Source organism: Puma concolor, chromosome E4 (genome assembly GCF_028749965.1).
Source record: "Puma concolor isolate L17-30 chromosome E4, mPumCon1.1.hap2, whole genome shotgun sequence".
NCBI classification, from domain to species: Eukaryota; Metazoa; Chordata; class Mammalia; order Carnivora; family Felidae; genus Puma; species Puma concolor.
Genome location: NC_141683.1, coordinates 69,167,888 through 69,192,567, shown reverse-complemented (window position 1 = coordinate 69,192,567; position 24,680 = coordinate 69,167,888). Strand labels below are relative to the sequence as shown.

The window sequence follows — 24,680 nt, the reverse complement described above, 5'->3', positions numbered from 1 at the left end:
TCGGCATAATGCCCTCTCCTCCGTCCACGTTGTTACAAACGGCAGGGGGTTCCTTCTTTTTTATGGCTGAGTAATATTCCAGTGTTTGTGTGTGTTGTGTGCGCGTGTGTACGTGTATCATGCTATGTAATAGTATGCTGTATATATGCTGTGTGTGTATATGTGCATGTGTGTGTATATGTGTACGTATCTCATACTATATAATATACTATATGCATACTGTGTATGTGTATGTGTGTATATCGTACTATATAATAGTATGTATATGCTGTGTGTGTGTGTGTGTGTGTGTGTGTATGACATTTTCTTCTTCCATTCATCTATCCAGGGACACTTAGGTGGACTCTGTGTTGTGGCTATTGGAAATACTACTGACGCTGCAGTGAGGACAGAGGTGCAGATATCTTTCCCAGGCAGTGATTTCGTTTCTTCCAGGCAGACATTCAGAAGTAGAATTATTGGATTGTAGGGTAGTTCTATTTTTAACTTTTTGAGGACCCCCCCCATACTGTTCTTCACAGTGTCTGCACCAGTTTGCATTCCCGCCAGCAGTGCACGAGGGTTCTCCTCTCTCCGCACCATCCTCGCTGACACTGTGGTTTCCTGTGTTGTTGATTTGGGCCATCCTGACAGGTGTGAGGCGGTACCCCACCGTGGCTTTGATTTGCATTTCCCTGATGATGGGCGATGAGCACCTTTTCGCATACCCATTGGCCGTCTGTATGTCTTCTTGGGGAAAATATCTGTTCGGATCCTCTGCCCATTTACAATTGGATGATTTGTTTTTTTGCCAGTGAGTTCTATGAGCAGAAACTCTCGTTAGGAGGTGCTGGGTGGGAGCATGCAGGCCACGTGGCCGGGAGGGGTCTCTGGTGGGTTCTGCCTCCTGTACTGGGGGCTGAATGTGGGGGCTTCTCAGGTTCTCGCAGCAGAACATCTAACCTCCAACCTCCCCTCTTTTCCTGTCTTTTGCGTCCTGAAGAGGGAACGGCTGAGGAACATTGAACGCATCTGCTTCCTCCTGAGAAAGGTCAGTGCAGGAACGCCACACCGAGGGTGGACGGCCACGGGGTCGTGGCCGGTCACACGGTAAAAGGGGCCAGCGAGGCTCATGCCTGCTCCAGCCCTGTCTCCCCCGAAGGCAGATGGCAGGGGCGGGGGAGGTGGGAGCGTGTGGAAACCTCCAGAGATGAAAGGAGCCGATTAGAGTGGCGGCCATCACCAGAGTGGTGGAGCTGCATCCTTGCGGGTGCCTCTGGTTGGATCGGGAGGTCCTCTATCTTTGCGTGATGATGGATGGCATTTGCACCTGATGCTGCCCCTGCGGCCTTTGTTCCTGGCTGGCGCTGGGGATGCACCTGCCCGGCTCCAGGAAGCTTTTAACTAGCTGCTGGCTTTCCTTTGAGGTTTCAGCTGCCACTCAGCCTCGCAGATTGATTGACAGCATCACGGGGAGCGTGTCAGGGCTGGGACAGGACGCGTGATGAAGGGGAGCCTGCGTTCGGAGAGTTGTTCTGAATGGATGGGCAGAGGTCACAGCCGCCGGGCGCCTCCGGAACACACGTGTGCATGCACATTCATGGGTGCGCGTGCTCTCCGAGACATAGCTGGGGAAGCCCGATGGCAGAGGGACGTCACCGTCCAGCAGGAAAGTGTGTGCAGAGAGCAGCGAAGTGTAGAGACCAGTAACTTGCAGGTAGAGGAAGCAGTACCCACAGCCGAGAGCCAGAGGACATCCCCATCTCTGTTCAGAGCGGATGGGATACAGGACACCGTAAAGCCACCTGTCAACCCGAAACGAGTGTTTGAGCCTCCTGTGAGTAGGAGAGAAACAGATACCTTGCCAGCATCGACAGAAGGAAAATCATCGTGCAAGCTTTTGAAACTTTTCTAGATTTCAATAATGATGCCTTCCATTGGAAGAGCATTAATCAAAAGTTAATTATTTTTCCTGCCAATTACTTGCCCGTTGATGTTTTCTCAGACACTCAGTGTGTTAGAGTTTCACGTCTTGGATGAGGCAGCAGGGAAGTATGGTCAGATGATGAGAAGCATATGAAAACACTAGTGATCCAAGAGTAAAGAAGGACTTAAGAGAACAGCACGTGTCATTTGGTATTAAGGGCAGTTCATGAATCTGTGAATTACTTTCCCAGGTAATATCTTGGGCACCAGTGATGCCTTCGGCTGTGACTTCTGGTCTTTGGCTGGTGCTTTACGACTGACAGCTAAGTGTCTGTCTCATCCCTTTCCCCCATCCTGAACGTACCCCAGCCCCACCCCAGACTCTCTGGCAAGGCAGTAATCCACATCCTTCACATCAGGCTTGCTCACCTTTCTGACTGCTTGACCACTGACTCTGGTGGGACAGGGACCAGTGGCCTGGCTGTGTCTGCCAGAGTCCTGCCTTACAGCCTGAAGGTCAAAGCCAAGGGTGTGAAAGAAAAGGGGCTGAGCAATAATTAGCATTACCATTTGCAAATTTACATAGAGTTTGCATACAGTTTCTAGAACTGTATGCAGTAGATGAGGCGTTTTGCTCCAGGAAACATATTCCAAGGGCCTTTTTCTGTTTTTTTCCTTTTCATGGGCTCCGTCCCCTCATTCCCCCCCACCTAACCCCACCTTGCTGCAGCCTCCACTGCTCCTGTGAAGGCATGTTTCGTTCAATGTTAGCAGGCGACACCAGGGGGGAAAGTTCCAGTAGACACAGGGGACAGCAAGGAGAGTTCCAGTGGACAGCAGAGGACAGGGAGGAGAGTTCCGGTAGACAGCAGAGGACAGGGCACACTGACTTCAAGTCTGCAGGTGTGAGAGCCGTGCTCCATCACTGATCACTCATCCTGCAGCCTCACGGCCTCGGCCCCGCCACCGGCCGGGCGAGAACCTAGCCGGGAACGTGTCTCTCTTACTACACTTACTACTTACATCAGATGTGTATTTTCATATCACATGTAACTCTGTCGTGCTCGCCGTCTACACAGAAGGTCCTTAGCGGACAGGAGGTAATGTATGCAGGCTTCTGCTGCTTTCCTGTCCTGCCCCCTGCCCCGGTGATCCACGAGGCCCTCAGTGCGACTCTAACCCTGGGCGCAGTGAGCACAACCCCTCCCCTGGGAGGCTGCTGGGGAATTAGCGGGGAGGACAGAGGTGTGCGCAGCTCAGAACGGCTGACACCGTCACACGTTACCGCTGTCGTCCTGACCCTCGGTGGCTGCCAAAACCCCCGTGAACGCCCCCGGGGCATGCCTTCCGTGCCGAGGTGGGTGCAGGTGCGGTGGCCCATGGCCGGCGGCCTCCCCCAGGCTCCAGCTCTGGTCCTCCTGCCAGAGTCTGAGCCCGTGCCGGGCACAGGGGGAGGCTGAGTGGGTCTGGTTAGCACCACCACCTTCTGGGAACTGTACCTTCCAAGAAATTCCTTGGAACTTGTCTCCTAACACCCAGAATGTGATGCATTTCAGCAGCTGATTGTTGTTAAACCACCTCCTCAGCTTTCTCGGGAGGAAGGAAGGGATTTTCAAGTGGATCCATTTCAAGCTCTGTAATTATCAGGAAATGTGTTCTTTGGGTAATTGTCTGAACTGCAGGGTTCTTGTGTTGACGTGTGCGTATGATTCACGTTCTAGGGCAGGACCACTCTGTGAGCCGCTCTCCCACTGGAGCAGGATGTCGGCTCCGTGGGTCACGGAGAAGGGCGGGGTAGGAGCAGGAAGCGTCTGACGAGGGGCCCCTGCTGCCTCTCCAAGTTCAGGAAAGGAAGTTCAGTGAGAGCCCAGGGTCGGCATGAGCTCGGGGAGAAGCGTTCCTGGCGAGCTGTGGTCGTCACACCCTGGATTTGGTTGTCCTGGGACGTGTCAAGTGTCACTTCCCTTGGGCCAAGTTGGTCGTGTGTCACTGATGGTCTCGCGTTCGCCGGAGCCCGCGTGCGTGGCAGGACCCACTGCGCCGTGTGGCTTGACGGAGCTGCGCTTCTCCTCTTTCCCCAGCTTCCGCAAGCTTGTGTCCAGTCTCAGTGTCGGTTTTCTGCCCTCTGTGGCTGCAGAGAGCCCCGGGGGATGGATGATTTTCCCTCCCTCCAGGGCTGTGGAAGAGGAGGACGGGCGGGGCTGTTGCGTCCTTTGCGGCCGTGTAACCAGGTGGGAGGCGGCAGGTGCACCAGGTTTTATTCTGGAAAGAACGGGGTGGTGATAAGGCCACAGGAGTTACCACCCTGACCGCCTGTGCCCCTCCCCCTTCGTGCTTACCCGAGCCACACCTGCTTCGGGGGAGGGGTCAAGGCCGGAAGTACAGCTGAACGGTGTGAAACCGGCACCCGCCGCAGACACTCCACGATGTGATCCCGCAGGCGGAGCTGGCGGTCGAGTAGGAAGACCACACTGCTGTTCCCGATTCTGCACCCTCCGCTGTATCCGTGGGGTCACGTCCCTGAAGCCATGACCTCCCCGAAGCCAGGGATTGCGGGGACCCTCTCCTCTGCACGCACGCTGGGCTCTGCCAGGTCTTCCGAGTTCTGGGAGTGCCTGCTCGCCTGACCTGACGTCACTGGGGCCAACCCACTGCAAGGAGCCCGGGGGCACGGGGTGCAGACCCCAGCCCAGCTGTAGCTCAGAACCAAGCCCACTAGATCCAGTGACCCCTCCCCCCCAGTCAACCTTCAGCTGTGCGAGCAAGTATAAATGATTATTGTTGCGAGGCGCTGAATTGTGGAATGATTTGTTATGCGGCATTGTTATAGCGATGGCTGACCGATACTGCAAGCTTGTGCTGCTTACATAAGGGGGAGTCTTTTTTTTAAAAACCTGATTGTATCCTGTGCCACACATCAGCTGTTTGCTGACTCTGTACATTTATAAATAGACCGTTTCAAACTCTGTCCCAATTTCTTTGACCTCAGAGGAGGCTGCTAAATGCATTCCTGTACCAGAGCCCAGAGAAAGACCCACATCACTTTGGATCACGTTATTTGTCCGGCATTAGCTACCTGGAAGAATAGTGAAGACGGTGCCTTTTCCGTAATTCCCGGCACTCCTGCCACAATGAACTGACTTGATCGCCAGTCTTTTTAGCCGCTGGCACTGTTCTTCCTTTGGGCTCTGGAGAGAACGGTGTGTTTAATTGAGGGACACGATACAGTTGAAAAGGGACACATAAACTCAGAGGTGGTTGCGTGGAATGCCTTAGAGAGACCATCCTTGGCTCAGGAATTTTCCAGAATGGAAGTCTGTGTTGGCTGGCGGATTTCTAAAATGTGCTGGGGACAGGAGCTGTTTCTGTTTTTAGAGTGACCACTGCCTGCCTTTAAAAGAATTAGCTCTTTTGGGGCGCCTGGGTGGCTCAGTCGGTTGAGCATCCATCTTCGGCTCAGGTCGTAATCTCACGGTTCGTGAGTTCTAGCCCCACGTTGGGCTCTGTGCTGACAGCTTGGAGCCTGGAGCCTGTTTAGGATTTTGCGTCTCCCTCTCTGTCTGCTCCTCCCCCACTCATGCTCTGTCTCTCTCTCTCTCTCTCTCTCTCTCTCTCAAAAATAAATAAACATTAAAAATTTTTTTAAAGAATTAGCTCTTTTATATATATATTTTAATGTTTATTCATTTTTGAGAGACAGAGCACGAGCGGGGGAGGGGCAGAGAGAGAAGGAGACACAGAATCCGAAGCAGGCTCCGGGCTCCAAGCTGTCAGCACAGAGCCCGACACGGGGCTCGAACCCACGAACCGTGAGATCATGGCCTGAGCCCAAGTGGGACACTTTATCGACCGAGCCACTCAGGCACCCCTAGAAGAATTAACTCTTAATCCTCATAACGACACTGTGAAGCACTAATGATTAATAGATGAGGAAGTCGGGGGCATAGAGAGATTTACTGTTCTGGGGTCTCATGTTTCTCAAGTCAGTGGATCTGAAGTCAACATTTTTAATCACAAAATAGGGGAAGTTGTTGCTTCTCTGACACCTGCTGTTTACCGACCACCACGACGGTAATATCGCTCAGCTATTTAAAGGGAAGGCAGGAATCCCCAAAGCCACAGGGACCCTGTAATATGCTTGGCTCACCATGATGGGGCCGAGTGGATTCCTTTAAGGCTCTTTTCTATTTCCGTTTAACTCCTTGCTAGGATAGTTCACCCCTCGAGGGAATGTTTGAAGAAAAGTAAAAATATCCTAGAACAACGCTTGCAACTAGTTCAGAAACTGTGTCTCATGTATAATGTATTTTCCATCGCTTTCTGCGGCAAAGTCCTCGTTAGAGGGAAGGACGGCACATTTTGCTCGCCGTGTGAGCAGCGGTGCTGTCCCAGGGTTGCTGAACGGGAAGCTGGGTGGTGGGGGCAGCGGGGGCTCTGTCCTCACCTCGCTCGCCCCCAAGGCCGCGGCAGGACAGGCAGCGGACCCTACAACAGCTCTGGCTCCCCATTGCCTGTGGCTGCTTGGCCGGATCCTCCCTGCTTCTTCATCACCACCATCATAGAGGGTCAGGCCAGTCAGCAACAGCTACGACGTCTATTTCTCGTGGGTCCGTGGGTCACTGGTTGGTCCCCTGACCCTGGCTGGGCTTACAGGGAGAAGGGGTGTCACTTGCTCTTGCCTGAGGCTCACGCGTGTCTCTGGACACAGGCCATTAGCTGGCCTAGGACGGCCTCCACGGGGGCAGTTGGACCCGCTCTGCATCTCGTCCTCCAGCGACTCGCCCAGGCTCTGCTCACTGCGTCACAGAGAAGCCGGAGAACAAGTGGAAACACGCGGGCGCTTTTTCAAGCTTTGGTTTGCATCAGACCTCCTAGTGCCCTGTGGGCTGACGCGAGTGACAGGCCGAGCCCAGGGTGTGGGTTCAGAAGCTCCCCAGGTTTGTGCAGGGGGCAGGCCGTGCCAGGTGGCAGGTGGCTAAGTCAGGGAACCTACGCAGGAGGCTTGTCTCGGGCAACCACAGGGCGGGTAGATTTCTGCACCCCTCCCCGCCTGTTTCAGAAGCTTTTAAAGAGGCCTTCGTGGGGTTCAGCCACATCTGTTCACGTGGTCCCAACACCACGTCACCATCTCAGGCCTGTCCTGGGGGCAGGTCCCGGGAGCGGGGGGGGCCGGTGGAACCCGCATCCCAAAGGTAAGAGAGTGGGTGAGGAGCTCTGGGCACCAGGGTCCACCTCACCGGTCACCCATTGGTCGCGTCTCCTTGGTGACCTCCGCCAACACGGAGTAGGACTGGGAGGGACTACAGAGTCCCAGGCAAAGGTGTGGCTATGGCGAGGCCATTTGCGGGTACCATAAGTGCCGGCCATCTACCACGTCAGTAGGAAGGGGATTAAGATTCGGGGATCGGGACAATGAGACACCACCTTACTCCTGTTAGAACAGGCATCAGGAAGACAAGAGATAGCAAAGTTCGGTGAGCATGTGGAGAAAAGCGACCCTCGTGCCCTGCCGGTGAGAACGCAAGTTGGTGCGGCCACTACTGAAAACAGTATGGCGGAGCCTCGAAAGTTAACAGTAGAACTACTCTGTGACCCAGCAGTTCTGCCTCTGGTTATCGATCCAGAGGAAATGAAAACACCAAGCCGAAGAGACGTGCCACCCCCGTGTACCCAGTGGCCTTATTTATAGTAAGCGAGACGTGGAGACAACCCAAGCGTCCGTCGGCGGATGAGTGGACAAAGAAGATGTGGTGTGGACACCGGTGTCTTGGTCTTCCTTGAGTCCCCAGACTTTAGCACGATGTGGGACCCAGTCCTGATGGTCAGCATGTGACCAGGAGATGAAATGCTAAATCTGGACCTTACGGGTCATCTGATCGGACCCCTCATTTTCAGATGGGGAAACTGAGACCTGAGGGCTCAGTGGTGAGATGACATCACAGCCAGTGTGTCTGGGCCGCTCGGCTGCGTGGAGCGTCTGAGGTCACTGAAGCTGGACAGAACCGGACCGATCTGTGAGCTCTCTGGGGCAGGGACCACACCTTGCCTGCTCACAAGGGCATCCCCAGAGCCGAGCTCAGAGCGCAGGCATCAGTAAGTGATGAAATGTCTGGCATCCCTACGCCGTGTCAGTGGCCATTTCACCGTGTGTAGCGTTTACCGTACATGAATTTTGTCTTCCCCCCCAGGGTACAACCACTCGCCAACATGGCACGGATAGACCTAAGAAGGAGGCGACATGCTGTTATATCCTTGGCAAAAGGCGTGGAAAAGACCCTTGGTTATTTCAAAATAAGCTCTTCTCCGGTGAAAAGTGGTCTTTCCGTGTAGATCCAGGGACTCACAGGTTCAAGGAGAGCAGCACAGAAGCGTCTACATATTCTTCCCGTCGTGACGACCGTGTGGAGATCTCAGCCCACTTCCATCAAAGGGGTGGCCTCGTTAGAACCACGGGGGTTCAAGGACTTCTCCTTCCCCGTTCCGTTTGGGAGCAGCCCTGAAGGTCAGCCACGTGCAGAATCGGCAATAGATGCTGGGGCAATAGATCCGAAGCACAAATCTGAGTCCTACACCTTCTAGGCCAGGGGCGCAAATGTGTCACTTAGCCAGTGAATGAGCCCAGCCAGTGCCCAGCACCGTCCCAGCGCTGCATCACAGCTTTGCTCTTCTCCGCTCGGTATCCAACAGCCGGGAGTTTCAGAAGTGCATGCAGGAGGCACTTAGCACTCGCCGTGAAACCTCGCTGCCCGTGTTGTGCAAAATCGTGTGCGAGTGCCGTATGGGGAAGCGATAAATGGTAGAGTCCACTGCTTTGTTGTGTTTGTCATTAGTGCAGCTGGTGGGTCCTGACCATTTTGCGGATCAGAATCCCCCCTGGAGATCTAACGTGCATCTTGGGAGGGGCTGGCTTTTGTTGTTGTTGCTTTTCCTGCTGCAAAAAGTTTTCCTGTTTCCATTTGGTCCGTGGTGTGAGAGCAGGCTCCAGGGTGTTGCAAAGCTGCCTGGTGGCCACAGAGAGAGGCTTGGTCACCAGCCCTGGCATCCGGGGGCTGCCGGAGGGGCCCCTCACGGGCTGCTGGGCTCCAGGGACCCCGAGTCATGCTGGGGGGTGAGCCTTTCCAAGAGATGCCGGCCTCGCCCAGCCTGGGGAGGGGGGCAGCCGGCCTACGGAGGTGAGTCAGGGGGTCGCCCATCTTCCTGATGAGTTTCACCTCCGTCTAGGAAGTGCTTCTCCTGGAAGTCACGGCGCTGGGGGTCTGCGCGGGCCAGACCCAGGGCGTGTAGATCCAAACGGGCCTGGTCCAGACCAGGGCGGCTTCCGTGGCATCCAGGCTTTCACCCCCTCATCCCGGCACCTCTTCTGCACGTCTCGGAAGAGGGCGCGGCTGCCGTGCTGGTTTTGCACCTTCAAGAGACGCTCAGCACCCTCCCGCTTCTCCTTAGCCAACTCGTGGGAGAAGCGGTCCACACCCTCCAGAGCCACATCCTCCCGGTGGAAATAGGAGCCCAGAGAGAGGGAGGGGTAGGCGGCCCGCGGGTGCGCGTGGACCAGGACGTTGACGGCGGCCTCCACCTCGGTGGGATAATTCTGACGAACCTGGCAGCTCATGGTTGATCGGTAACGAGGAGCTGAGTTCAGAATAGGGTGTTGTCCGGTCCCGGAGGCAGAGGGTGGCCGAGAAGATGGCTCCAAAGGTCATGGCTGGAAGAGCGGTTAAAAGTGGTCGGAGGCTGGTGGAAGGGTGTCCCTGGGTCCGTTCTGTCCCAACACTGTTGAAGCAGGGGACAGGTCTGCGGGGCCGCCGGGCGCACTGCTCGGGAAGGTCCGGTTACCTGTATTTGAAGACGCCCTGTGTGCGTCTCACGGGCGGCCACGACGGAGGAACCCAGTGAGAGGTATTCAGTGATTTGGCGGGTGTCCTGGTGATTCGCAGGCAGCTCCCCGGTGGCTGCCCGGGGTCTGGAGAGTTGTCTCGGCTGCGGGAGGTGGGGGAGGGGCAGGAGGCAGGCAGCACAGGCTTGAGGAGCGTCCGTCGTCTGCTGTGTCCCTGCTGCGTGCCGAGGGAACGCCTTCCCGCTCCATATCGTGAGGAAGACCGGTGTCCCCTCACAAAGGAAGTCCAGGAACCCTCGTGGAGATGGAGGGAGAAACCCTGGAGCCACCAGTGACCTTGGGGTGGGTCCCCGAGAGTGGTCCCCAAAGCTGGCTGTGCCTCACATCACACTTGGAGAGGTTATTGAGGATACGGATTCCTGAATGGCCACCCCCTGTGGTGGTTAATTTTATAGGTCAACATGGCTGGGCCGCGGTGCCCAGACATGTGGTCAGACATTACTCTCGATGTCTCTGGGAGGGTATTTTGGGGTGAGATTAATATTGAGATTGGTGGACTTTGAATAAAGCAGATTGCCCTCCCTAATATGGGTGGGCCTCATCCAATCAGTTGAAGGTCTCGGAGAACGAACACTGACCTCCCCAAGTAAGAGGCGGTTCTGCAGCAGACGCCTTCAGACTTCAGCTGCAGCATCGGGCCTTCCCGGATCTCCAGTCTGGCGGCCCACGCTGCAGAATTGGGACTTCCCAAACCACTGCAAGTACATGAGCCAGCCCCTCAAAATCTTTCTCTCTCTCTCTGTATGTACCATATATGTGCGTGCGACCAAGCCATGTTGCGATGAGGGAGTGGGCAGCTGATTAGGCTCACACACATGCTCACACACCATGCACACTCACACGTGCACACATGTGCTCTTACATCACATGTGTGCACATACACCACCCCTCACACACACCACGCACACTCACATGCACACGCCCTGTCGGCTCTGCTTCTCTGGAGAACTCTCACCGACACCCCCGTCCTGGGAAGTTCAGGCTCCGGGGGGTTTGTGGAGGGGCCCTGGGGTGGGGGTGTGGCTGAGCGTCCCGTGAGGTGGCGAAGCGATGGCCTCCGGCAGACGGTAGGCCCCTTGCTCGAGGTCACCTGCTCCCGGGTCTGTGGCCCTGGAGCCCACGCTCACTCTCTTTCTTACTGTTGCCATGTGCTTCCGTCTGTGCGAGATGCTGACTTTCCATGCCGTTCACCGGGGGCCTGTGTCTGCAGGCCACCAACCGAGAGTGACGACACTTGGTTTCCCCTGTGGTCTCCACAGAGCACGTGGAGCAGAAAAGGAGGCCAGTTGACTCACTGCATTCGTCAGCAAAGCGCGTTCTCACAGCTGACCTTCTAGGTGGGTTTGTGGACTCAGTGGGAAGTCCCCAGACCACTGGTCATTGTCATAGAAATGATCTTTTCTGTAACCCTTTCTTCTCTCGTGAGTGTGGAAAGAGACTCTGGGTGCTGCGGGTTTGGGAGGCGGGAAGGGGTGATGAGGTGGGTTCCGCTGCCGGGGACGGACGCAGGGAGCCCATCCGGAATGGGGTGTGGTCAGGAGGACGGTGCCCCCAGGGGCCACCTGGGGACCCGCACACGCTCCTGCCCGGTCCACAGTCTACAGGTGTCATACCACGATGTCCCTTCAATCCCAGGGGGGAGGGGGAAGAGGGAGAGGGTGGTTTCTGTGGGGACGTGTCCCCGAAGGTGCACAGACCTCTTCCCCTTAACTCATTGGCCGGATCTTAGGCAGATGGGCACAGCTGGTGTTATTTTGGGGGCTGTATGCTCAGCCAAAGATGAGGGATTTTATTCCGGAGAGAAGGGGGCAGTGAACACTGGGGGATGGGGCAGATCGCAGCCTCAGGGAGGAATCGGTCTTCAAAGCCGCCCCACGGGACACATGGCCACGGCTGTGCACCTGGGACTCCACGGGCCGCGTGGTGGGGGGCAGACCAGGCGTCAGAGGTCGCGGTGGGGCTTGGCGGTACCTGGAGAAACCTGGGCATCGTGGGGCTGGGCAGGGGAGCCAGGACATCCTGGACACTGGCCTCGGTGGGTTCGGGTGGGCACCGGCCTGACTTGATTCGGTCATTTGACTGGAATTCATTTTGCTGTGCACGTGGTGCTGTATTGGGTGCTGACGGGGATGTGTGTGTGAGCGTGCGGTTGTGTGTGTGTGCGTGCGCGCGCTGTGAAGACGGGCTCAGTCCAGCTAAAAGGGATCTCATTTTTTTCCCCCTGAATCCCTGCCTCACAGTCTCTCAGAGCCCCCGCTACGACACCTTATGTTATAGTCGCTCGTACACATACCTTACACGTTGGTATTTTTGAAGGGATTTTGCCCTCCTGATTTTTGTACCCACCGCACTGCCTGACGAGGTGTCTGCTTTGCGTTAATTAGCTAAATGGACTAGGGAACATGAGCCTGGCAGCCGCCGTTATTTCCATGCTGTGCGTGGCAGAGTTCTCCTGCCGAGTGATTATGGCAAGGGAGGTGACCAAGGAGAGGCCAGTGGCAGGCGCGACGTGCTTTGTCTCATCAGAGCGTCCCTCCCTGCCCGGCGGGTGAGCGAGGTCACGGACGGGCTTAGAGCCCGTCTCAACCTCACGGCGCGTTGGCGTTGCCTGGGGGGCCTAAAGCATGCTGCTCCGGGGGTCCCACCCCAGAGTCCCTGCGGGACGTGGCCTGGACGTCGGGGTTTGGGGAGCGCCCCTCCCCCCGGGCGGGGTGCAGATCCCGGAGCTGCAGGACGAGCCAGCCTTTGGCAGAGCAGGCGGGAGGTGGCTCAGTCTCAGCCCCGGGGGATGATTTAGAGAGCCATCATTTCCTAAATGGCACCAGGGTAAAAGCAGTAATTTGCCAGTGGGCGCCCAAGCGGACCGAAGGAGTGAGTGCCTGACTTCCCATTTCTGAGGACAGGGTGGACCCGGGGGGAGGACTCTGCCCGCGATCTGCAGAAACCTTGTTTTTCCTGGTCCAGCTTTTCTTCCAGAAGCTCCCTTTTCCACAACGTGATGAAGAGTAAAGACTTGTGTTTTTCAATCAATCCCCTCCCCCCTCCCCCCCCCCCCCCCCCCGCCACTTCCAGGGCCCACCCTTCCAGATACCCATTCCTGCCCTTTTCCTCATTGCTCGAAAAGCAAGAAACATTTCTGGGTCATGTTTCTAGGCCGCAAGATGTGCCAAATTCTAATGGCCTCTCGTTAGGGCTGTAGGGCTCCCTAGTCTCTGCCTCCTTGAAGTTCACCTCCGGCACCGGCCTGTACTGACCCCCATGGCTCGGCTGGGCCTCCCCGGGGTTCCCTGCTGGACCCGCGCACACACTCCGGATGCATCTTCTCCCCACGGTTAGCTGCCACGTTGTCATGCCGGATCCATTTGCTGCTTATGTGGGATTTGTTACCCTTGAGGCGGTCTGGGGCTCCGGTCCTCGTCCAGCACCGTCTCACTGGCTCTGATCCCTGAGCGGTCTCTATGGCACAGTTAGAAACACATGGAGTTTTGTTTCATCAGGGTAAGACGAGGCAGTCGACAAGGAAACGCAGTGAATGCGTCAAGTGCCCTATACAAATGCAAAGTGCCTTTGTTGTAAAGGGACAGAGACATCCTGTTCCCTTTTTGTATCTGCCAAAGGGTCGTGGCTATGATGAAATCCCGGAGGACAACGACCACCGATTACAGCCCAGGAGGTGGGCAGGGACTCACGGTGGAAACGGCTCTGGCACCGTGGCCTTTGAGCGCTGACATCACCGCCCCTCGCGGCTCAAGGCGCTGGGACCCGGGTGTCCTGGTAGGAAGCAGATAAAGGCTCCGCTTACCAAGGTTCCTGCCCTCGGGGGATGTGCTCAGATTACCTCAGTGGGACCCATGATGACAGAGGGGCCGTGTCCCCTCCCTGGGTGAGCTAGACAGACTGTCACACACGCCACACTGCGCCATCATGCTTTGTGATAGTGGTGATGCCCACTGCCACATGGACGTTGGTTTGTTTGACGTTATCGATCAAGTATTTCAAGCGCAGACAGTCGGGACTTTAAGAGGAAGGCTGCGTCGGGGGGACAGGGACAGTCAGAGTTGAGGTGCTTCCCGAAGTGTGGGCTTTCTTCCCTGAGCTGCTGGGGGGTGCGGGCGGGTCTGGGTGCCCAGTTCTCCCTGGAGTGGTGCGCAACCCGGAGCGCTTTGCTGGCGGCCTCGGGGCCCCTCCTCTGTCCCTGTCCCTGGGGCGGCCGGTGTGGGGTCACACCCATCTCTGACTCCCAGCCTCCTGCCCTCCAGAAGTCCTCGTGTTTCCGCATCCACGTTTCCCAGGACAGCCCCATGCCTTTGTGGTTAGCAGAGATGCCCGGAGGCCAGCCGTGACATTCACCCCTGCTCTCGGGGGCCCTTTGCGTGACATTCACCCCTGCGCTCGGGGTGGGGGAGCAGCCATGACATCCACCCCCGTGCTCGGGGCTCCTCTGGTCTGATAGCCCTTCTCAGCTCGTTCTCGGCCTCCACGTCAAGTGCAGTCTGGGCACTTTGGACCAAAGGCATCTTCTCAGCGTCAAGACGCTGTTGGGGACGGCTTGGCCTGCAGGAGAGCCGCTCCTGGGCGGGCAGCGGGGACTGTGCTGGCAGCTCCAGGTGTTTTCCCTCAGCCGGCAGCCTCAGCTCCCTGGCCAGGTTCTGCAGAAGCACTTGGCTGGTCAGAGCCCACGTCAGCCTTTGCACAAGGCCCCTGGCTGGCTTTCAGAGCCTTGAGGACCCTGCAGGACCCCACTGCCCTTGAGAGAACCTTCTCTCCCAGCCCGTTTGCAGCACGCTTTCCAGGGGAGAAGAGGGTGTGCACGCAGGTCCTATTTCACGACCAGGAACGCGTGGAAGTTCCAGCGGGTTCCTGCTGCTGCACGGGCGTTGCCGCTTAGATCTTCCGGTTGGTGTCCCCCAGCCCCATCCCTCCCCGTCCCTGCGGCATGGGCTCGTGTGATGCACACAGCTCCCTCGAATGGCAGCCCTCTCAACTGTACGGGGAGTCCAGGGCGCCAAAGGGTCAAGTCCTGGTCTCCTTCGTGACACCGTGGGTGCCCTGTGGTTCATTGCCATCCAGCCGCACCCGTCAGAGTGGCAGGAAGCCTACGGACCAGCAGCAATGCAGGTGTTGTTCTTTGCAGCAGGTGTGTGTGAGTGTGTGCGCCTGTGTGAGTGTGCCTGCGCATGCACGTGTGTGCGTGTGTGTGTGCGTGTGTTGGGGTGGAGGAGGTATGCAGGTGCTCCCTCATTCCACCTGGATACTGCCGTGTGCCGCGCTGCCCCAGCCGGTGGCTGGGGGGAGACCTCGCAGAGTCCTGCAGAATCAGGAGGTGTTGCAGGTGCAGAAAAATACAGGAACGTTTATGCTTCGTGGGAGTAGATGAGCTCCTGTCTTTCAAGAAACAAATCGCATCAGAACCTCTATTCTCGGGCCGCCTCGGGGACTCAGTCAGTTAAGCGTCCGACTTCCGCTCAGGTCATGATCTCACGGTGTGTGGGTTCGAGCCCCGGGTCGGGCTCTGCGCTGACAGCTCGGAGCCTGGAGCCTGCTTCGGATTCCATGTCTCCCTCTCTCTCTGCCCCCCGCCCCCCTACTCATGCTCTGTCTCTGTTTCTCAAAAATAAACATGAAGGGGCGCCTGGGTGGCACAGTCGGTTAAGCGTCCGACTTCAACCAGGTCACGATCTCGCGGTCCGTGAGTTCGAGCCCCGCGTCGGGCTCTGGGCTGATGGCTCAGAGCCTGGAGCCTGTTTCCGATTCTGTGTCTCCCTCTCTCTCTGCCCCTCCCCCGTTCATGCTCTGTCTCTCTCTGTCCCAAAAATAAATAAACGTTGAAAAAAAATAAAATAAAATAAAATAAACATGAAAAAAAAAGAACCTTTATTTTTAGCTCAAGAACTGACTTAGGGATACTTGAAAGAGGTATCTGGGCAGGTGAAGACCCCAACGACAGCAGAAATCAGTAGCTGGCCACGGTCCTCGCCCGGCCCACATAGTTACTGACTGTGATAACTAACGTGTGCAGAGTGCTCCTCGGGGCACTGTGTTTCACACTCAGCTGCACGTCGGAATCCCTTGGGAGGTTTTAGGAAATATCATTCGATCCCCAGAGATTCTGACTTAATTGGTTTGGAATAAATCCTGGGCATCGGGACTTTTAAAACTTCCCCGGGGTAATTCTGACGTGCAGCCTGGTTGGAGACCCTTTGCTAAGCAGGCTCCGTCATTCAGGTTCTCTGACGCATTTCAGCCGCCTTGGTGGCCCGGCTGCCGGGGCTCGGCTGGTCTGGCGGCCGGTCCACCATGGCCCTGCCCTTCCTGCCCAGGGCAGGACTGCGTGGGGCGCAAGGGACCCCATCGTTAGCTCTCTGAATCTCCTGGTACCTCCAGCAGGCAGAAGAAGCTTTTGCCGGCCCCCCAGGACAGGTAGCGTTTCAGAGCCAGAGGTCGAGGAACAGGAAGTGGTCTTCTCTCCTACCTGCACGGTGGGGCCCCGGCGGCGGGTTCCTGAAACGCTGCGGCTCTGGCCCCACCCTCTGAGTTTCTTGGCAGGGAAGGACGGCAGAGGTCAGCGTGCTGAATTGACTCCTCGTGGCCTCGTCTGCCCCTCCCTCCCCGGCGCCGGGAGCACACGCTTGTTTTGTGGGACCGTTTGGTCGCACGCCTTATGGTTCTTCACCGCAAATGCATTCGCCAGCATGACCGCAACGCGAGGCCGCACCAAGGACGCTGTCATGACAACGACATCTTCACGGTCATCTCCCTTCTCCCTGTTAAGGTGCTTTACGGGTTGGTTTTGTTTTGTTCTTTGGGAAAAGAATTCGGGATCCAGCCAAGTTTGACACATTCTATTCAGTTGTCATGTTTCGCACAATCTCTTTCAGTCTAGCACAGTCTTCGTTAGCGCTTTGCTCAGGACACTGGCCTTTCTGCGGAATCCCTGATTTGGGTGGTTTTGCAGTGTCCCCACGTGTGTGAAGAGCAGGCCTGAGGACCTCACGTCCTGTTTCCCATGTGAATGTTTCTGTGCAGACGGGAAGCGGGCCGGGCTGCCCCGTCCTGCGTACGTCTAGCACTGGCCTCTGACGGCCCTGCAGCCCCCGCGGCCCCATCGTTCGCCCCCCCCCACTTCCTGCGCAGTTTGCCAGTGGTGACCCCCTGTGCTCGTGAGTAAGTGGGGCGCTGGGATCCCTGTCTTTGTCCTGCTCTGCCCGGCGCCCTCCTGTCTCTGTCCTGTCTCAGGCCCCTCCCAGCCCGAGACCTCCTCTCGCCCCGCGCGGCTCACCTCCCCTAGTACAGGGGCTGCTGTCTTCACTGCCCTCACAGCGGCCCCCGAACCGTCCCTGGTCTCCTGCTCGCTCTCTCGAATTCCAGGCAAGCTGTTGCAACTTTCCCTGTTCTTGTTGAACCTCAAGCTCAGAATTGGGGTCAGACGTGCCGAACACCCACACTCGGCCACTTCTCTGGGTCTCAGCCCGTTGAGAACAGACGCAGGAGTCTAGATGAGGATTCAAATACCATGTCTGGTCCGGCCAGCTGCGTGGACAGTCGTGGTGGGACTCTGGTACCTCCAAGTCTGAGAGAGAGAGACAAACAGACACAGACACACAGAGACAGAGAGGGGCAGAGACAGAGAATTGGAGACAGAGACATATAGATGCACACAGAGGCAGACACACACGCAGAGATAGAGACAGACACACACAGTCAGTGAGACAGACACAGAGATAGATACACACAGAGACAGAGAGACATACACAGAGACAGAGACACTCACAGAGAGACACAGAAATGGAGAGACAGACACACACACACACAGATGGACAGACACAGGCACAAAGAGAGAGAGAGAGAGACAGAGACATACAGAGACAGAGACACAGGGACAGACAGACACACAGCAGGTGCCAGAGAGGGGAGGGCTGCAGGCTTGTGCTGCCGCGGAGGCAGGCTTTAGATCCTGACCTGGGCACCTGCCGCGAGCTTGCAGGAGTGGGGAGAGACTGCATGCAGTTCAGGGACAGGCAGGTCCCAGAGCACGAGAAGCCAGGCCGCAGGCCTCCTCCCTAACGCTTCCCCACGGTGTGGAAGTGGCTGGTGGGGGTTCCCATTTTATCGGTTGAAGCAGGAACACAGAGCGCGACCTTGTGGGGCTCGGAGGTCTCCCTTCGGCCCACCGCAGACACGTCGCTTACTCACACCTGCTCTTTCAGGTGACCCGTCTCGGTTACTTGGGTCACCGTCTTCCGCGTCACTCAGGTTTTATTTAATTTTTTTTTTAATTTTTTTTTTTTACGTTTATTTATTTTTGAGACAGAGAGACACAGAGCATGAACAGGGGAGGGTCAGAGAGAGGGAGACACAGAATCTGAAACAGGCTCCAGGCTCTGAGCTGTCAGCACAGAGCCCGACGCGGGGCTCGAACTCACGGACCGCGAGATCGTGACCTGAGCCGAAGTCGGACGCCCAACCGACTGAGCCACCCAGGCACCCCCCACCTCACTCAGGTTTAACACCACATCCGTCCTTGGTCTGTGGGTTCCGTTTCCCACGTGCCTCGTGAATTGCAGCCCTTCTTCCCCAAGTCACTTCTGTCAGAGCTCAGACTCTCTTCTTTTGCCTGGACTATTGCAGTACCTTACTAGCCGGGCTCCTCCTGGCGTTTGGTCTGTTTTCCAGTCCCCCCGGGTTCACCCTGCGTGACACTGTTGGAGTGACTGAAGCAGACCTTGATCTTATAAAACTGCCTTACCCCAGAGCAAACTGGGTCCCAGATTTGCAGCACAAATTACTAAATATCCCATGCTGCTTCTAAGGCTCTCTGATTTCTCACCACCCTATTAGAATCTGCTTCCTTCCAAACACTTATTTGCTCTCCCAGCACTTACTGAGTGCCTACTGTGTGCCAGGACTGTGCCAAATACTGTTAACAGAGGTGTGTGAGGCTGCTCTGTGATTTCCTTTCTTTGTGCCTTTTCGTACGCTATTTTATTTGCCTGGAATGTTCTCTTTCGGCTAAACTATTATCCTGTAGTCCCAGTTCAGATGTTGTGCCTTCCGCGAAGATTTCTCTCTCTCGTCCACAAGACGAGAAATACTCTGTGCCTTCCCTGTCCTGCTGGGTTCTCAGGTGGCCCGATGGTGAAGCCTGGTGCGCACACTTGACTTCCGGACCCGGCTGGTCTTGGGACCCGCGTGTCCCGCTGTGCCGTCCTCGTACACGGGGCACTCTGCTGATGAGTGGTTAGAAAATGGCTTTTTCTCCAAAGTAGGAAATGGAACAAAGCCAGAGGAAAGTGTTTAAAACCACGAATAAGGTACACATGATCCTAGGTATTGCTAAATATAGCCGTGCAGAAACAAACATGTCACGATTAATTAACACATTTGTGAGCCGCCCACAATCCATTCTGAAATAAAGCCGCGTATAAAAATGTTAAATAGCGTCTCTTCATCTCTTGCTTTTCCTTCCCGCTGTGACTTAGGGTTTTATGTCTTTCCTCTTGAGGACCAGAGGCGTGCTTAGCGATCGCTCTGAAACCGGATGCCGACAGGTGCTGACCCAGCATCGTGACCCCGCTGAGCCATTTCTGCCAACGCCGCTGTGCATCCCGGGATGCGTGTCCTGTCGCCTGGGGCACCAGGTCTCGTGTCCTCTGCCCGCCTTCCCGGCCACCGCCCCCCCCACCCCCCCCACCCAGGGGCCTGTCCCAGGTGTGTGAGTCCTGCTTCTCCCAGGACAGCCAGGTAGCGCTCCCACATTTTGGAGCCACGATTTCCCCAGACTCCACGGGCTCCACACAGCCACCTCTGACACTTGTACCTGTCCCGTCACCTGGGCCAGCTCTTCCTCCCTCACCCGGTTCGTCATCAGAATCATGAGCACAGCATTTGAACTAGAGATCATGGGCCCCCGCCCTCTGGAAATTCTGACGTGGTGCTTGGAAATTTACATTTTATTTATTTACTTATTTTAAAGTTTATTTTGAGAGTGATGGGGGGAGCAGAGAGAGAAGGAGAGAGAGAGAATCCCAAGCAGGCTCTGTACTGTCGGCACAGAGTCCGGCGTTGGGCTCGATCTCATGAACCATAAGATCATGACTTGAGCCAAAACCAAGAGTCGGAGGTTAACCGACTGAACCACCCAGGCGCCCCCAAATCTGCATGTTACTAAAGATCTACCCAAGGATTCTGATGCACAGCAGTTTTGGGAACAAGCGACTTTGGGGACCCTCGGGTCAGGATGGGATCTCCCACTGCCTTGGGTTGCGAGTGTGTATCTGTCTTCCTTCTGGATCATTCTCCTCCCGAAGGCAGAACAGCGTCCTCAAGTCGTCCAGCCTTCGGAGCAGCGGGCAGGACACGGCTCACATTTATGTGACAGTCACTGCACAAGAGCGTGTTGCATGCACGCGGGTGTGTGTGTGGGGGTTCTTCAAGGAGGTGAGGGGTGGGGGGAACGTCTGACGTTCCCAGGACTTGAGAGCAGACCAAGGTGAGAGAGATACCACTATTCTGTGCAAAACGCGGGCGGTAATCAGGCCTCTGGGGAGTCACTTTGAAATCTGTTTTCTTCCAGGGTCAAAATATTCCTCCTAGAGTGAATTATTTCCAGGCGCGAGAAAAGCTCCCCTTTATCAGGCTTTCCGACGTGTACCTTATTATTTGGTTGTTTCCCTTCTGGCGTTCTGATGATCAACTGGGTATTTTTAAAATAGAACGTTTCAGCTCTTCCAGAATGTGGTTGCTCTGGCAACAACCTTGAAAACTCCGGAAAACTTCGTCCCGTCTCCAGACTCCTTGCGATTTCCAGCTGCCGCCCCGCTTCGTGGCCGGACCTTTGCGGAGAGGCGACCGCCGACGGGTCCTCAGTGAGCGCCGAGCTCTCCTGCTTGCCTGCAGGGCGCTGCCTTCCAGCACCATCCGCGGCGCCGCGCTCCAGCCCGAGCCGCGTCTCCAGCAGCCTGTGGGCCAGCGAGACACATGCCTTCCTCTGCAGCCGGGAGCTTACGAGGAACCTAATCACTGCGCGGTGGCTTCCAGAACGTGTCTCTGCTTTTACCGAAAAGCCAAACACAGGACGGACCGCGTCGCTGCGGGAGGCACGTGTGCTGCTGCTGATCACAAACCAGTCTTGGGCCAGGTCCGCGGTGCCGCTGAGGTCCCGGCTCCCGCCTCGTCCTGCTGGCGCCGGGCGCAGTTCTGGGGGTGGGGGGGGGAGGGTCGCAGCTGCTGGGGTCAGAGGGCAGGGCTGCAGCCCCCTGACTCTCCGAGGGGCTGTTTGGAGCCGGGGGCCGGTCACTGGTGCCTCTCTGACCTTCACCTCCTCCTCGGCAGAAATTCCCGTCATCCCACGTGGACGTGTGCGGCCGGGCCTTCTGGAAGGAAGGGGTGAAGTTTGCTCCCGCGATGAAATCTGCTGTGTGGGGTCTGACCCGAGCTTGCACCTCCCCTTCCAGTGTGACTTTTAGTTGGTCTGCAGCACACAGCGTTCACGTCGTGTAGCTTCCCAGCAGCGTCTGCGAGGCTGGGCTCCTCGAAGTCACGGCCGTGTCCGGAAACCAGCTTGGGGGGGCAGGCGGGACGGCGCCGGGAGCCTTGCCGTTCTGTCGAGCTCTTCCGGGACGTTCCATCACAAGCGCTCCACGAGAGCGTGTACCTCTGACCCCCACTCCCGAGTCGCCTTGTGTGGCAGACTCCCATGGGCCCCCGGGGATAACAGGAAGGTTCTGGGGCAGGAGGCGTGTGCTGCTGGCGTCCCGTTCTCCAAGCACCCTCGCCTCGCGGGAGGGTGACGGTGGCGTGATGGAGCGAGGGGGCCACACCCCCGGGCCACTTGGGCCCCCACAGTCCCGGGGGAGTAGCCGCACTGTGCTACTGGGGGAGGGCCGCGAACCGTGTCCCCTGGACATGTGGATAGAGAGGGGCGCTGGCCGTGGGGAGGTGATGACCCGACCTCAGGGCATCTCGCCCACACTGGGGGGGACTAGTTACCATCCGTGCCGACTCAGGGTCACCTGACACACCGCTCCCCGAGAGCACGGGTCGTCTGCATTCTGAAGATCCAGCCGGAAGGCCACGGCTGGCGCCCAGTCCCGCCAGTCCAGAGTCACGTCACCTGGTGTGGGGGGTGGCAGGGTCACCGTGGCCGCAGAACCAGTCTGTCACTGCGTCGGCCTGCGCCTCACAAAACCCAGAGAAGAGCCCCTTGTCCCTGCGCCTTCCAAGGTCTGCCCATCACAGACACACTGTCTCAGCAGCCGGGGACATGGCGGGACGTGGTGGGACGTGGCAGGGATGTCAGTGCCCCAGGCCAGCGGCGGTTCCTCCCCACAGCGTCGCCTCCCTCTTCTGCGTGCCGCTGCCGTCTCTCCCGTCTTTAACGTGCCTGTCCCGACACCAGCCTCCGCCGCCTCCTGCCTCGCGTGCCCTTTCTCAGCGTCCTGGGCCCTTCCTTCTCTCCTCGTCCCGGCGTGTTGGGGACCCAGGACCTGGTACTCGACTTTGTACATCTTGTCTGCTCGCACCCTCCCGCCAGGCGGTCTGTCTGAATTTCGTTCACCATTCGTGTTTCCTCGCCCCACCCCCCCCCCCGGTCCCTCTTGTGAGGACTGACCCTGCCCCCAGCCATCCTACAGACACTGCTGTCTCCCCAGAAGGCCCCCTCTTCCAGCACTCTCCGCTCCCTGGGCCCTCGCCAGCCGTGCAGGTGCTGAGTGACCTTGGCAGCCGGGCAGAGAGGCCATTGTCCCGTGTCCTTCTGAGGGCACTCATCCCATCATGGGGCTCCAGCCTCGTGACCTGACCACCCAGGGGCCGCACCTCCAAACACCACCGGGCTGGCGACCTCGCTTCAGTGTGTGACTCTGGGGGACACAGACGTCCTGTCCATAGCACCGCACGTGTTAGCGAGGGGCAGTGATGGCTAAGCGGCCTCCTTCCTCCTTCCTGCCCGCTGGGCTCGCACTCCTGTTCTCCCCGTGTGGGATTAATGGTCCCCAGTATGCCCCACTCACCTCTCCAGGTCTCTCGCTGTGCCTCCTTGCCGACCCACTGCCCTGGACGCTCCGAGCTCAGGTCGTTGAGCCTCCTTTACTCAAGCCCTTGGGGAGCAGTGGTGGACGTCGTGAGGGACCCGGCCGGGGCTGGAGCTCCCATCCGTGGTTGGGGGGCCAGACCAGTGACCCCGGGCTCACCAGCTTATTGCTGAGTCCGCACCCTGCTTTAGCCCGCGACGGCCGTTTGCGTTTCTCATACCGAGGAATTTGCTCTGGGATGGTGATTGTGACATTTATAGGCACACACGACACAAGGTGGCACTGCGTTCCGGCCACTGTTCCGGGCCCCGCGGGTGCAGCTGTGAGCATTCATTGTGGGTGTGGGACACAGGCTATAAATGAGCAAACAGAGGTGTGATGTTTTCAGGTCATGATGGTAAGTGTCCACTTTGAGCAAATAGAATGGAACATGAGGGAGTCTGGGGAGGGGCTCCCTGGTCAGGGGTGACGGCACGTGCCAAGGCCCTGAGGTGGCGACAGACAGGCTGGGGTTGAGGAACAGCAGTGGCTGAGTGGGAGCGACCTGGGGTGCAGGGTCAGGAGGGCCTGGAGGTCATTGTAAGGAGTCGGGTCTTGTTCTAGAAGCCACATGGAGGCGGTGCAGGGTAGGGCAGAGACGTGACATGTTCCCTGTGGCTGCTGGTGAAGGCAGGCCAGGAGCAGGGCTGGGGCGGGAGATGGCCCGTGGTCAGGAGGCTGCCATCATTCCCATGACGGGTGACGGAGGCCAGCGCCGGTCACGGTGTTTCCCGTGGCTGCCTGCTGGGGGGGCGCGCCTGCCTCGGTTTCCCCACTGCCTGTTCAGCCAGGGTCCCTCCCGCCAGCCTGGGGGGCAGCAGCGGCACGGTGCTCACGGATCGGCACCTCCAGGGCCCGTCACGGCATCTGGCGCCTCACGGGAGGCTCTGCGCGTGAATAAACGGCGGGTTCGCTCACACTTGTAGGCGCCGTATGGAGAGAGACCCACAAAGACACACGGACAAACGGACGGTGCAGACGCGTGCATGGCTCAGGAGGACCGTGGGAGCTCCCGCGGTTAGCGTTGACACAAAGTGCTCGGACACCCCAGAGCACATGGCATTTCTGGGGACAGAAGTGAAGGATGGGAGGGGACTTTGAAAATTTGCAAGTGCTAGAAATAGACTGGGGAAGGGAAAGGGAAGATACATCAGTTTAACTCTCAAGAGAGCTTAAGTGCTGCTTTTCCCACAGTACGTGAGCTCACAAGGGCAGGGACCATCGCACGCGGCTCAGATGTCTGTGCGGTCTCACAATGAGCCAGACATGATTTTAAGAGCTTCTCACGTATCAACTCAACACTCATTACAGTCCTGTGAAGTGGATGTCATTATATCCCCATTTTAGAGATGAAGAAACAGCCCATTGGGATTACGCAGCGCATCTGGCGCTTGACAGGCAGGTCTGGAGCCCGGGTCTCTTGCTCCCTAATCTAAAACTGTTTTCACCGGGACACCGCCCCTCCAGCCCTTCCTGAAAGCGAAAGTTGCAATATTATATTGCTTTTCCCCCAGAATGTAGCTTGTACAGTCAAATTCCTGGTAAAGCGTGGCACAGTCCCTCTAATAGTCACCTTTGCCCGACTCTGGAAAGTACACTCGTGTGCCTAGTCGACCCTTGAACAACGCAGGGGGTTGGGGCGCCAGCCCTCCCCGCAGTTGAAATCCGTCAGATTGTATCCTGTGTTCTTGCGGTAAAGTGAGTGGAGAAAACCTCCACCCTGTGCCGTCGAATGTGCGCGCGTAAGGGTGCCTGTGCAGTTCCGCCCCCGGTTTGCAGGGGTCGCATGCGCCGGGGGCGCTCTAGACGGG

General features: G+C 57.3%; 1 protein-coding gene across 11 annotated transcripts in view; it reads left to right on the top strand.

The window, feature by feature from the left end:
* The window catches only part of CNIH3 (cornichon family AMPA receptor auxiliary protein 3), a 247,843-nt gene that overhangs the window by 160,063 nt on the left and 63,100 nt on the right, over window positions 1-24,680 (top strand). For 8 of the 11 annotated variants that reach the window (XR_015246051.1, XM_086693937.1, XM_086693935.1 and 5 more), the window contains one exon: window positions 983-1,030. The exons of the other annotated variants lie outside the window; for them this stretch is intronic. Coding sequence is in view for 4 of the 8 variants with exons in the window: in XM_086693937.1 (XP_086550063.1) it covers window positions 983-1,030 (48 nt within the window). In the remaining 4 variants the exon portion in view is untranslated. The remainder of the gene's footprint in view (window positions 1-982; window positions 1,031-24,680) is intronic. 11 annotated transcript variants of the gene reach the window in all.